Source organism: Neomonachus schauinslandi, chromosome 6 (genome assembly GCF_002201575.2).
Source record: "Neomonachus schauinslandi chromosome 6, ASM220157v2, whole genome shotgun sequence".
NCBI classification, from domain to species: Eukaryota; Metazoa; Chordata; class Mammalia; order Carnivora; family Phocidae; genus Neomonachus; species Neomonachus schauinslandi.
The window spans coordinates 110730659-110743965 of NC_058408.1; the positions used below are offsets into that span (position 1 = coordinate 110730659).

General features: G+C 37.4%; 1 protein-coding gene across 5 annotated transcripts in view; it reads left to right on the forward strand.

Moving 5' to 3' along the window:
• Positions 1-13307, forward strand: part of CCSER2 (coiled-coil serine rich protein 2) — a 154696-nt gene that overhangs the window by 99092 nt on the left and 42297 nt on the right. For all 5 annotated transcript variants that reach the window (XM_021699581.1, XM_021699584.2, XM_044916512.1 and 2 more), the window contains one exon: positions 3394-3480. In XM_021699581.1, the coding sequence (XP_021555256.1) occupies positions 3394-3480 (87 nt within the window). The remainder of the gene's footprint in view (positions 1-3393; positions 3481-13307) is intronic.

Sequence of the window (13307 nt, forward strand, 5' to 3'; positions counted from 1 at the left end):
TCTCAGTTTATAAATTTCTGTATCGTAAATTCAGTAAACCAAATAAACTTTTCCTTGACTCTCCTTAAACCTTTTTCCAGTTAACATGGAAGCCTGGAAAGATGAAAGCAGCTACTTGTTTTAATGCTATAAACATTTGGTGTGACTGTTGTCTTAAAAGGTTTATCCTTTATTTTTCTGTCACTTCTCTCTCAAATTCCTTACACTCCTCAACATTTTTCCATATTCCCATTTCCTTCGTAGGTTCCTTCTCTTCTTTAGAATAGAGATTTATATATTTTGTCCATTTCTCTTTGAACTTTTTACTGTTGTGATTTCATATATGACATATGTGTTGATAACATATATAATTTCTCTTTCATACTTGGTGATCCACTTGCCTACTGTACATTTCCACTGTGTCCCTCCCACAGGTACCTCTAATAGTATATCTGAAACTCACAAATATTCCTCTTTGGATGTATTTCTCCTCTTTTATTCTCCATATCTTTTGGTGGCACAACTAATCACCATATCACCCAAGCTAGAAATATAGGTAATCACTCTTGACTGCCCCTTGTGCTCTTTCACATGGAGACAATCACCAGTATCTCCTAATTTTCATTCCTGCTCTTCCTTTTTCTCCCTATTATCACTCTCTTGGGTCAGGCTCCTACTGTCATCTGAAGTATTACAACATCTTGGTAACAAGTTCCCTAGTCTAATTTTGTTGTTGTTGTCAAGTTTGTTGTCTAAACAGCTGTCAAAGACATCTCAAATGCACTGTCACTCCCCTGGCTTATTAGGCCATGCTTGATGTTCATGGCCCTCTATGATTTAGCCCTTGCCTAGTTTACTAACCACATTGGTACCCACTGTTCACTATAGCCTTTGTGCGACAACATCACTGCTTGTAATTCTCCAAATATGCTATGCTTGCCTTCGTCTCTGTATTGTTGTATGATCCTGAGACTCTCTTACTCCAAAATTCAAAGCCTGACACACTTCGGTGTCTTCAGAACTTTTTACTCATCCTTTAAAACTTCCCTGGAGTTATCCATTTCCTGATATGTTTTTGCCCATCTTTATGTGTAAAATCCTTAGAGCAGTGCCTGTCATAAATAAAGTTAAGTATTATGTACATGTTGGTCATTAATACGTTATCACATTGTATTTGGATTTCATTTTCAGGTCGGTTTCTTCCAACACTGGCAGGACCTAGCAGTGACTGAATGATGGCTACATAGTATTTCATCAAATTGCTACATTTTATTTCAGTTGCCCCCTTTTTGGACAATTATAAATTTATCTCTTTCATACTTGGTGATCCACTTGCCTACTGGACATTTCCACTGTGCCCCTCCCACAGGTACCTCTAATAGTATATCTAAAACTCACATTGTTTCTTTGGCATAGTTTCCAGGAGTGGGACGACTGAAGCAGAGTGCAAGCATTTTTATGACTCTTCTATGTACAGCCATATGTTTGTCCAGAAAGGCCAGTTTTGATGTCTGATAATGTACCATTTTTTCCTGCAATTTTGTTAATCACATTGAATATTTCTCCCCCCAACTTAATACCTATAAAATAATACCTTAATACTTGAATTTGTATTTCTTCAACAAGTCATATAGAACATTTTACCAGTTATCTGTATATTTGTAAGAACTGGTTTATTTGTGTTGGGGCCTAGAAAATGATCTGTATGTTTGAACAGGCTCTTAATATACTTGAGTATAAATCCTTTGTCATAATTGGATAGGTTTTCACCAGCTTTTAACTTCAATGATAATTGTATACATACTTTAAAATTTTATATAGTCAAATATACTTATCATTTCTTAATAGCTTCATTTGCCACATAGCTTAAAAGTGTATCCTTCACGATCTGCAATCCGATTCTCTCTTTTTTTGGTCTTGATTTATGATTAAAAAAATTAAACTCTTTTAAATTCAACTGGAAATCATTTTTTATATATAATAAACAGTCTTGTTCAATTGCAGTATACATAACAGCATTACAAAAATCTTTTCTTCCCCATTTTTGTGATGCTTATATATATTGTTAAAGCCTTTGTAAAATGTCTGTTTCTGATCTCTTGTTAAAGAGACTGCAATATTTTGTTTGTTCCCAATGTATCTGCAAGAGATGCCATACTTTGCTCAGTAACAACATATTATAATTATTTGCTTACATATTTTTCTCTCTAGAAAGATATATCATTCACGTATATATATTTTTATTTCCTTGCTTATACTGTTTCCTCAGTATATATTTCTGGATAATTGAATAGTAGTAAACACAGTGAACTAACTATAAGGTAATGATACTTTACACTTCGAAATGTAACTGGATTCCTGCTTAATAAGCTTGACAGTAGGTTTCCATTTAATACTATTAGGAATTTCTTATAGACTAAATTGACAGGCAGTTCTCAGGAAAGTGGTTCATGAAAAAAAGAATCTTCTTGTTACCCTGCCATGAATATTTATCTTTCTGCTGATTTCTGAACCAGCTGTGAAATGACTCTGTGCCTTTAATTATGCTGTTCTTCTGTTTGTTGTGCCCTGCATTGTTCTTGATAGGCAACTCTCATACATCTCTTTAAATCTACCTGAAGTTACTGTTTTATATGTAATTTATTTTACTATTGGCCTATGTCCCTGTTTCCTTATCTGCAAAGGGGGGATAATAGTATCTACCTCAGGGTCTCAGGGTCATACTCAGGATCAAATGCTTAGATATCTAAAAGTACTTCATTCTTAGCACCTAAAAAGTACTTAATGTTAGCTGTGTTGCTGTTATTGTTCATTTTTCACATGTTGGTCTCCATTACACTATGAATTCTTTTTTTTTAAAGATTTTATTTATGGGGCGCCTGGGTGGCTCAGTAATTAAGCATCTGCCTTCAGCTCAGGTCATGATCCCAGGGCCCTGGGATCAAGCCCTGCGTCGGGCTCCCTGCTTCTCCCTCTCCCACTACCCCTGCTTGTGTTCCCTCTCTCGCTGTGTCTTTCTCTGTCAAATAAATAAATCTTTAAAAAATAATAAATAAAGATTTTATTTATTTATTTGAGATAGAAACAGAGAGAGCATGAATGGGGTGAGGGGCAGAGGAAGAGGGACAAGCAGACTTCCCACTGAGCATGGAGCCCCACGTGGGGCTCAATTCCAGGATCCTAAGAGCATGACCTGAGCTGAAGTGAGACCCTTAACCGACTGAGCCACCCAGGCACCCCTACACTATGAATTCTTAGAAGACCAAAATGGGTTTTTGTTCGTTTTGTTTGTGTATAGGTTAATAGCTGGCATTTTTAAGAAGAGTTTTCCCTTTAATTTCCCCTTAACAAAAACCATTCATTATTCAGTCTTCATAGTTGATTTAATGCTTGCTAATTTTTTAAATATTTCAGAATGAAGATTTATTAAATGAAATAAAACAACTTAAAGAGGAAATAAAGAAAAAAGATGAAAAAATTCAACTATTAGAACATCAGCTTGTAAGTATTATAGTATAGTACATAAAGTAGAGGCTTTTCAAACTACACAATATATGTGTTTGTTTTTTATAGAAGTCTGGCCAGAACTGAAATTTGACTTTATTTTTGGCTCTCGAAGTTGCACTCTTGTATTATATTTAGATTATATGCACTCTGAAAGTATGTGATTTACTTCAATCTAAATATTAAGAAAGTTTTGTCTAAATATTAAGTATTCAAAGTGTAAAGAAAGTCTTCATCAGTCCATTTTCAGTGGCCTTTATTTGGAGGTTCTGAAATTCACCAACTTATCGTTCATGTTATTTGATGAAGGGTAAATGTCTTTCTTCATATATGTTAAAGAAATGAACTGGTGAGTTGAGAGCAGTATTTTTTTTCTTTCTGAGAGCAGAAATTAAACTGGATTTTAGGGTTAAGTTTCTGTAAGTAAGACTGTCAGAGTGAACAGTAGTCAAGAAAATGTTTCTTTCCATGGATGATATTGAGTGATCCCTCAGAGTCATGTTTGGATCTTTGTAATTTTATAATTGTTACAATTTCAAATGTTAGTCTCATATAAAACAATATGTACACTGTCTTAAATGTAATTATAATTCAGTTCATAAAATCTAGAAGGCCAGGATAACAACATAATGGCATAAAAATGACAACAGGCCAGGGAAAATCTTTGTTGGAAGTCAAAAGCATATTTTGGTATAGCAAAGCTTTTAGTAATATAAAATATTAATATCACTTATAATATAAAGGATATAATATACTGAACTCTGAGCCACTGAGGTCAGATCACAGAGATCCAATTCATGAATAAATAATAAGGCCAGTTAGATGTTATGTTTTAAGAGTATGAAGAAAACTTAAAAATCTGAAAAATGAATGAATGAATATTGCAAATTGAGGGCCTACCAAATATAAAACTAAAAAGGAAAATAATAAGACCTAATGTTTGTATTTCAAAACTATAGATAAAAACCTAGCCAGTTTGCAGGGAGAAGAAAAACAGCATTAGGATATTAAGTAAGCTTCAGATTTTGGAAAAATATATTACAGAGCATAAGTAGTGCACTTCAGAAAAAGGTTATGCCCTCATATTTTATATCTAAACAAATTTTTATTCATATACCAAGGTAAATTTTCAGACCTTCCATCCAGTTATCTTTGTAAAATTGCATTTTTTAAAAATAATGCATTCCAAATACTTGAGGGAGAGATTTAAAAATAACTCAAGAATTAGGAGGTAAAGGGGGCACCTGGGTGACTCAGTCAGTTAAGTGTCTGCCTTTGGCTCAGATCATGAACTCAGGGTCCTGGGATCAAGCCCCGCATAGGGCTCCCTGCTCAGGAGGGAGTCTGCTTCTCCCTCTCCCTCTGCCCTTCCCTCTAGCTCATGCTTCTCTCTCTCTCTCTCTCAAATAAATAAAATGTTTAGAAAAAAAATTAGGAGGTAAAGATTAAAATGAATGAAGAGTGAAATGAAAACCATTTTGGGGGCGCCTGGGTTAAGCGTCTGCTTTTGGCTCAGGTCATGACGATCCCAGGACCCTGCTTGGTGAGGAGCCTGCTTCTCCTTCTGCTTGCTGCTCCCCCTGCTTGTGTGCGTGCTCTCTCTCTCTCTTCTTCTCTGTCAAATAAATAAAATCTTAAACAAAAAAAAAGGAAAGAAGACCATTTTTAGGTAGGCTAGATGAGAGAAACTTAGTAATGGGAGGAAATTTATTGCATCTTATGTAATTATATATCATTTGAATGTTGGACTTTTTAAATTTATACATTTTTATTTTCTTGAAATTGAAAGTTTTTAGTTTTTAAAATTTTAAATTACTATTAAATTCTTGAAAATGTTTACATTAAGTAAAATACAGGTTTGAGGAAGGAAATGAGTATCCTGAAGAAGTCGTACTGAAGTTTTAATCTTCTGCAAATGGATATTAAAATTATTTTTAAAATTATTTTGATATACTTACATAAATTATAAAATGTTTATGAAATGCTTTAAGATAACTATTAGGTTAGAATAATGTATCTTGCAAAAGATAAAATTTAAAAAAGACATAGAAAATAGAAAAATACCAAGGATATCTAAAAACAGCAGAACTAAGGTGACAGAAATTAGATCAAATGTAATAAATACAGCAGTAAATGAAAATGGTCTTACCTCCCTTAGTTTCATTGAGGATTTAATGCAAAATCCATTAATTTTCTTTGTATATAAGAGAAATTTAGATCAAGTAAAATGGTACAATAATGCTGAACATAAAAGGTTGGGTGAGACAGAATGAAATTATTCTCATCAAAAAAGCTGGGGTTGCAATAGAAAAATAAATTTAAGACAGAAAAAATTATGAAAAGAAGTCACTATATATTGATACATGATTAATAAGGAATGAAAAGGTAAAGCTTTTTATGCTGAGAAGTTTTAATAGTGTTCTGTTAGTCTTAATGTGTTTCTTTAAAAAATAAGAACAGCTTATAGCTGAAATACTACCATCTTAACCAACTAATAGTAAATCCTTAATGTCTTCTAATATGCAGTCCATCTTCTGATTTCCCTAGTTTCAAAAATATCCTGTGCCTTTGTACATTACATCTAGTTACATCTCTTAAGTCTCTTTTCATGTAGAACCATTCTTTTTTGTTCCTGCTATACTGACTTATTGAAGAGACTGGCCCAGTTGTCCTGAACAATATCTTACCTTGCAAATAACTTTTAGAAAGATCTTAGAAATATCTAAGAGAATCCTAAAGAAAGAAAACAGAAAAAAAGTGAAAACATTACTTTTCAGCAAAAGATGCTTTGAAGTTCTCTATATTTGCTATGTTCATTTTTTTGTTTTTTTTTTTTAATTATGTTCAGTTAGCCACTATATAGTACATCATTAGTTTTTGATGTAGTGTTCAGTGACTCATGAGTTACATATAACACCCAGTGCTCATTACAGCACATGCCCTCCTTAATACCCATCACCCTGTTACCCCTGCCCCCACCCATCTCCCCTCTGAAACCTTCAGTTTGTTTCTGGAGTCCAGAGTCTCTCATGGGTCATCTCCCTCTCTGATTTCTCCCCTTTCAGATTTCCTTCCCTTCCCCTATGGTCCTCCGTGCTATTGCTTATGTTCCACATATAAATGAAACCATATGATAATTGTCTTTCTCTGCTTGACTTACTTCACTTAGCATAATCTCCTCCCGTTCCATCCATGTCTTTGCAAATGGTGGGTATTCATCGTTTCTGATGGCTGAATGGTATTCCACTGTATTTATATACCACATCTTCTTTATCCATTCATCTGTTGAAGGGCATCTCAGCTCCTTCCACAGTTTGGCTGTTGTGGACATTGCTCCTATGTTATGTTGCTATATTAAACCTAGAAATCATATTTATTTTGGAAGAGCTCATCACCTATCTTTAGTTTAGTAATGGAACTCCAGGAAAGTCACTTGTTCAAATCAAAATGACTTAAAAAGATATGGATAGGGGACTTTGTTTGCCTTCAGTATTAATTAGCTGAATGACATTGGCAGGTTCACCACTCTCCAGTGCTTTTCTTATCAAAAATGTGAAGGTTTTGGAAGCTGGGAAGATGGCGGAGCAAGAGGACCCTAAACTCAGCTCATCCTACAGATACAACTAGAAAACACTCCCATCGGTGTAAATAACCCAGAAAATGACCTGAAGATAGGCAGAACAACCTCCATAACTAAAGGTAGAGAGGAAGCCACATTGAAGAGGGTAGGAAGAGTGGAGATGTGGCTGGGAATGAAACAGACTGCAGCCATCTGCAGAGGGGAGGGAGCCCCAGGAACAGAGATGGAGAGAAACAGACTATCATACTGGGACACCTGCGTGGGGAAGATGAATCCCCATAACATTTGGCTTTGAAAGCAAGAGGGGCTGAATTTCATGAGTTCTTAAAACAGGGGGACATAAAGCCTAGAATTTTAAAAATCAGTGAGCTTGGATCTGAGAGAGTCTGAAGGATGAGAGGAAGTTGAATCCCTGCCCTTAAAGAGACAGCATGACAACCCACGGAGATACAGTATAGAAGCAGCAGTTTGAAAAACACCTGGGACATACATAAGGGAGAGCAGTTTACTTATTTTGGAGCATGTCCCAGAGGGGCAGGGATTGCTGAGGGATTTCTACAGGAACAAAGGAGACGGCAGGCACCATCTGCCTCCTCCACCCCCCAGCATAAACACATGGCCACCTGTGTGAACTAGCCAAGTACTGACATTCACTACTTAACTTGGTAACACCAAGTCCTGCCCAACCCCTCGTGCTTTGGGGGATCTGCCCTTCTGAGTCATATTTGCCTCAGTCCACAATACTGCAGATTCCCTCCCCCAGAAGACCTGTACAAACCTTGCCAACACTGTCACCTGACCCAGGCATTTTGCAAGGCTGGGTTGGCAGCAGACCCATTGGCAGCAGGCCCTTTGGAAGCCCAAGGTGTTAAAATTGAGACCAATTTTAACAGAGACCAAACAATGCCCACACAGGCAAAGAGAACTTCTGCAAACAACTGGACTAAAAGAAAAAGTGACCAGGACACAATAGCAGGACACACACAACACACATAGGAGAACCCTCACCCTTGAAATGCTTGGGGAACAGGGGACACTGCACTGCAGGGTACTATAGGACCTCTTCTTCATACAGGCTCTACTTTTCAAGAGCAGAAGACATAGTTGACTTTCCTGACATGAAGAAACAGATTCAGAAAGTTAGACAAAATGAGGAGACAGAGAAATATGTCCCAAATGAAAGAACAGGACTGAACCACAGTAAGAGATTTCTAAGGGAAACAGAAGTAATATGCCTGATAAAGAATTTAAAGTAATGATGATAAAGACACTCACCAGATTTGAGTAAAGAGTGGAAGACATCAGTGAGATCCTTAACAAAGAGATGAAAAAGAACCAATCAGAGATAAAGAACACAACAAATGAAATTAAAAATACAACTAGATGGAATAAATAGCAGGCTAGAGGAAGTAGAAGAATAAATTAGTGGCCTGGAAGACAGAGTAATGGAAGGTAATCAAGCTGAGCAGGTGAGAGAAAAAAAATTATGCAAAATGAGAATGAACTTAGGGAACTCACAGACTCCCATCAAGCATAATATTATAGGGATCCTAGAAGAAGAGAGAGTAAAGGAGGCAGAAAATGTACTTGAAGAAGTAATAGCTGAAAAGTTCCCTAATCTGGGGAAGGAAACAGACATCCAGATCCAGGAAGTATGGAGATCCCTGAACAAAATTAACCCAAGGAGGTCCACATCAAGACACAGTAATTAAAATGGCAAAAAGTAGTAATAAAGAGAAAATTTTAAAAGCAGCAAGAGAAAAAAAGAGACCCCCTAAGGCTATCTGCAGATTTTTCAGCAGAAACTTCAGGCCAGAAGGGAGTGGCATGATATATTCAAAGTTCTGAAAGGAAAAATCTGCAGCCAAGAATACTCTATCCAGCAAGACTGTTGTTCAGAATAGAAAGTAAGATGATGAATTTTTCAGAAAAGCAAAAGCTAAAAGAGTTATTGACCATTAAACCAACCCTACAAGAAATGTTATAGGGGACTCTCTGAGTGGAAAGGACAGACTATAAGTAAGAGTAAGAGAAGTAGGACACATAAAAGTAGTAAAAATAAGTGTATCTGTAAAAATCAGTCAAGGGATTCACAAAATTAAAGGATGTAAAATATAACACCATGTACCTAAAATGTGGAGAGGAGAAGAGTAAAGAAAGGGTTAAAACTTAAGTAACCATTAACTTAATATAGACTGCTATATGCAGATGTTACATACAAACATAATGGTAGCCACACATCGAAACCCAGTAAGAGATACGCAAAAAATAAAGAGAAAGGAATCTAAGTATATCACTAAAGAAAGCCAGCAAACTGTGAAAGAGAGCAAGAAAAGAAAAGATCAGAGAAGAATATAAAACAACCACAAAACAAGTAACAAAATGGCAATAAGTTCATATCTATCAGTACTTACTTTGAATGTAAATGGACTAAAGGCAATCAAAAGACTTAGGGTGACAGAATGGATAACAAAAACAAGACCCATTTATATGCTGCTATGAGACACATTTCAGACCAAAAGAAACCTGCAGATTGAAAGTGAGGGATGGAGAAACATTTATCATGTAAATGGATGTGAAAAGAAAGTCGGGGTAGCAGTACTTATATCAGACAAAATAGACTTTAAAACAAAGACTGTAACAAGAGATAAAGAAGGACACTATATTCATTGAGGGAACAATCCAACAAGAAGATATAACAGTAGTAAATATTTATGCACCCAACATGGGAGCACCCAAATACATAAAACAGTTAATAACAAACATAAAGGAACTAATTGATAGTAATACAGTAATAGCACGGGGCTTGAATGACACACTGGGACAGATGGATTTAACAGATATAATCAGAACATTTTGGGATGAGGGGGGCAAGTTGGTCGCAGGGTAGGGGACCTCGTTTCATCTGGTCCCTTGAATTTAGCTTGATATCTATCAAACCATTCCAAACACATGCGAATTCAACGTGAGATGTAAGAAGATTTATCTGGATCTCTACAAGCAAAAAAACGACTACTTTTTGCAAGGGAAGAGGTACGGAACCTTGAATCTTCGGGGAAAATATCAGAAGATAAATGGAGGGGGGAGAGAACCTCCATAAGCCGGCCACCGGAAAGTGATATAATACCAGTGCAAAAAATCAGGACCCTTGGAAATCTGCTCTAGTGAAAGACACCCCTTTCTGAAAAGGGCAGGGGATGAATAGGGCAGAATTCTAGGTGGATGATTGTGGTCTCAGGATTCTAGGAGACTCAGAACAGGGGAGACTGGTTATGGTCAGTGAGTCCAGAAGGGTCTCTCAGCTCCGGTCAGCATAAACCGAGAGTCAAGGTAGGGAGACCACTCTCTGCCTGACCACCCTGAAAAGGACTAGAAGGTGTGGGATGTTTAACATCCTAGGGGAGATATAAAACAGTTTGCACCCACAACAGCACAACAGCTCTCAGGGTGGTGTGACCCCCGAAGGGACACTGGGGCAGCACCCAGCATGACCTGGGAGCTGCAAAAGAGGGTGCACGTGAAAGCACACGGTCACTAGCAATGCAAAGTCACAAAGTGCAGAGACACTCGCAGGTCCCCGTAACTCCCCTGGGAGAGCTGCAGTGGGCATGAACAGTGTGAGCTGGATATCTATCAAACCACTCTGAACGCACGCAAATTCAGCCTGAGATGTAAGAAGATTTATCTGGATCTCTACAAGCAAAAAAATGACTACTTTTTGCTCTGGGCCACAGATTCCCACATAGCCATATATGCTCTGACCCTCTAAAGAGAAGTGGAAAGACACCAGGGAACAAAAGCCACACAGCTGACCAGTTCACATTAAGCCCATCCCCCTGACAAGGGGTGGGGTGGGGGGCATCTCCACCCAGGCAAAGACGCCCAAGAAGCTGAGCAGCAGACCCTTCTCCCAGAAGACAGACTGGAAGAACAGGTGAATGATAAGCTTAATTTCCCACAGGACTGTAAAACTCCAGCAACAGGGGAAAATAATATAGGGAGCTCCATGTGTTCCCTCACAACTCGTTTATACTTCAGGCTAAAATTTTACATTTCTTCTTTTGTTTCTTTTCTTTTTTTTTTTTTTTTTACCCTGTTCTCGTTTCAAATAGATTCTTCCCAACTTATGTTTTTAAGTTGCTTTTTAACTTTTATGTTTTTCACATCTATGTTTTGTAGATTTATGCCCCATACTAGCCCGTTTTTCACTCTATTCAATTTTATCTTGATATATATACACATACATATCAAGAATATATATATATAGATAATATTTTGATTTCTTTGCAATTTGGGGATATAGTGTCTTTTAACACAGAGACCAAAAATCAATCAGGAACAGGCAGATCACTCTGCTTTGTCCACCCTGAGAGATTATAATCTCTCTCCTACCCCCCCCCCCTTTTTGTTTTGTTTTGGATCATCTTGGCTTTGGTTGCATATCTCTGGTAGCTTTCGACCACTTTGGATTTTTTCTGGGGTGCATTTTGCTTGAGATATTTTGGACTCTGTTCATTCGCTCAACCATCCCTCGACAGAATGACTAGGAGGAGGAACTCCCAACAAAGAAAAGAACCAGAGACAATTGTCCTTTGCCAGAGAACTAATGGATACAGATATAAACAAGAGGTCAGAGATAGAATTCAGGATAGCAATCATGAAGTCAATAGCTAGGCTGGAAAAAAATATTAGTGACAGTATAGAATCTCTAAGGGCAAAAATGAGATCTAATCAGGCCGAACTTAAAAATGGTATGAATGAGATGCAGTCTAAACTGGTACTCTAACATTCTGGGTAAACGAGGCAGAAGATCGAATCAGTGATCCAGAAGATAAGCTGATAGAAAGGAAGGAAGCTGAGGAAAATAGGGATAGGCAGCTATCCCTAGCCCATGAAATAGACTTAGAGAGATCAGTGATGCCATGAAATGTTCCAGTGTCAGAATTATTGGGATCCCCGAGGGGGTAGAGAGAGAGGACTAGGAGGTATATTTGAGCAAGTCATAGCTGAGAACTGCCCTAATCTGGAGAAGGAAACAAGCATTCCTGTGCAAGAGGCAGAGAGGACCCCTCCCAAAATCAATAAAAATAGATCAACACCCCAACATATAATAGTGAAGCTTGCAAATCTTAGAGCCAAGGAAGCTAACCTTAGAGCAGCTAGGGTTAAGAGATTTCTTACGTATGGAGGGAGGAACATCAGAATAACATCAGACCTATCCACAGAGACCTGGCAAGCCAGAAAGGGCTGGCAAGACATATTCATGCAGGCAGAACACTTTATCCAGCAATGCTGTCATTCAGAACGGACAGAGATATAAAGAGCTTTCAGGACAGGCAGAAACTGAAAGAATATGTGACCACCAAGCCAGCCCTGCAAGAAATATTAAGGGGGGTTCTATAAAAGAAGAAAGATGCCAAAAGTAATATAGACCAGAAATTAACAGAGACAATCTATAGAAACAGGGACTTTACAGGCAGTACAATGGCACTAAATTCATATCTTTCAATAGTTACTCTCAATGTGAACAAGCTGAATGTTCCCATCAAAAGCAACAGGGTTTCAGGTTGGATAAAAAAGCAGGACCCATCCATATGCTGTCTACAAGAGACTTGTTTTGAACCTAAAGACCCCTCCAGACTGAAAGTGAGGGGACGGAGAACCATTTACCACACCAGTGGACCTCAAAAGAAAGCTGGGGTAGCAATCCTCATAACAAATTAGATTTTAAACCAAAGACTGTAAGTAAGATATGTAGAGGGGCACTATATCATACTTAAAGGGTCTTTCCAACAAGAAAATCTAGCAATTGTAAATATCTATGCCTCCAACATGGGAGCAGCCAATTACATAAACCAACCAGTAACCAAAATAAAAAATCATATTGATAATAATACATTGATAGCAGGAGACTTCAATACTCCACTCCCAGCAACCGACAGATCATCTAATCAGAAGATCAACAAAGAAACAAGAGCTCTGAATGACACATTAGACCAGATGGACTTCGTAGATATATACAGAACATTCCATCTTAAAACAACAGAATACTCATTCTTCTTGAGTGCACAGGGAACTTTCTCCAGAATAGATCACATGCTGGTAACAAATCAGGTCTCAACTGATACCATAAGATTTGAGATTATTCCCTGCATATTTTCAGGCCACAATGCTTTGAAACTGGAACTCAACCACAATCAAAAATTTGGAAGGAATGCAAACACTTGGAGGTTAAAGAGCATCC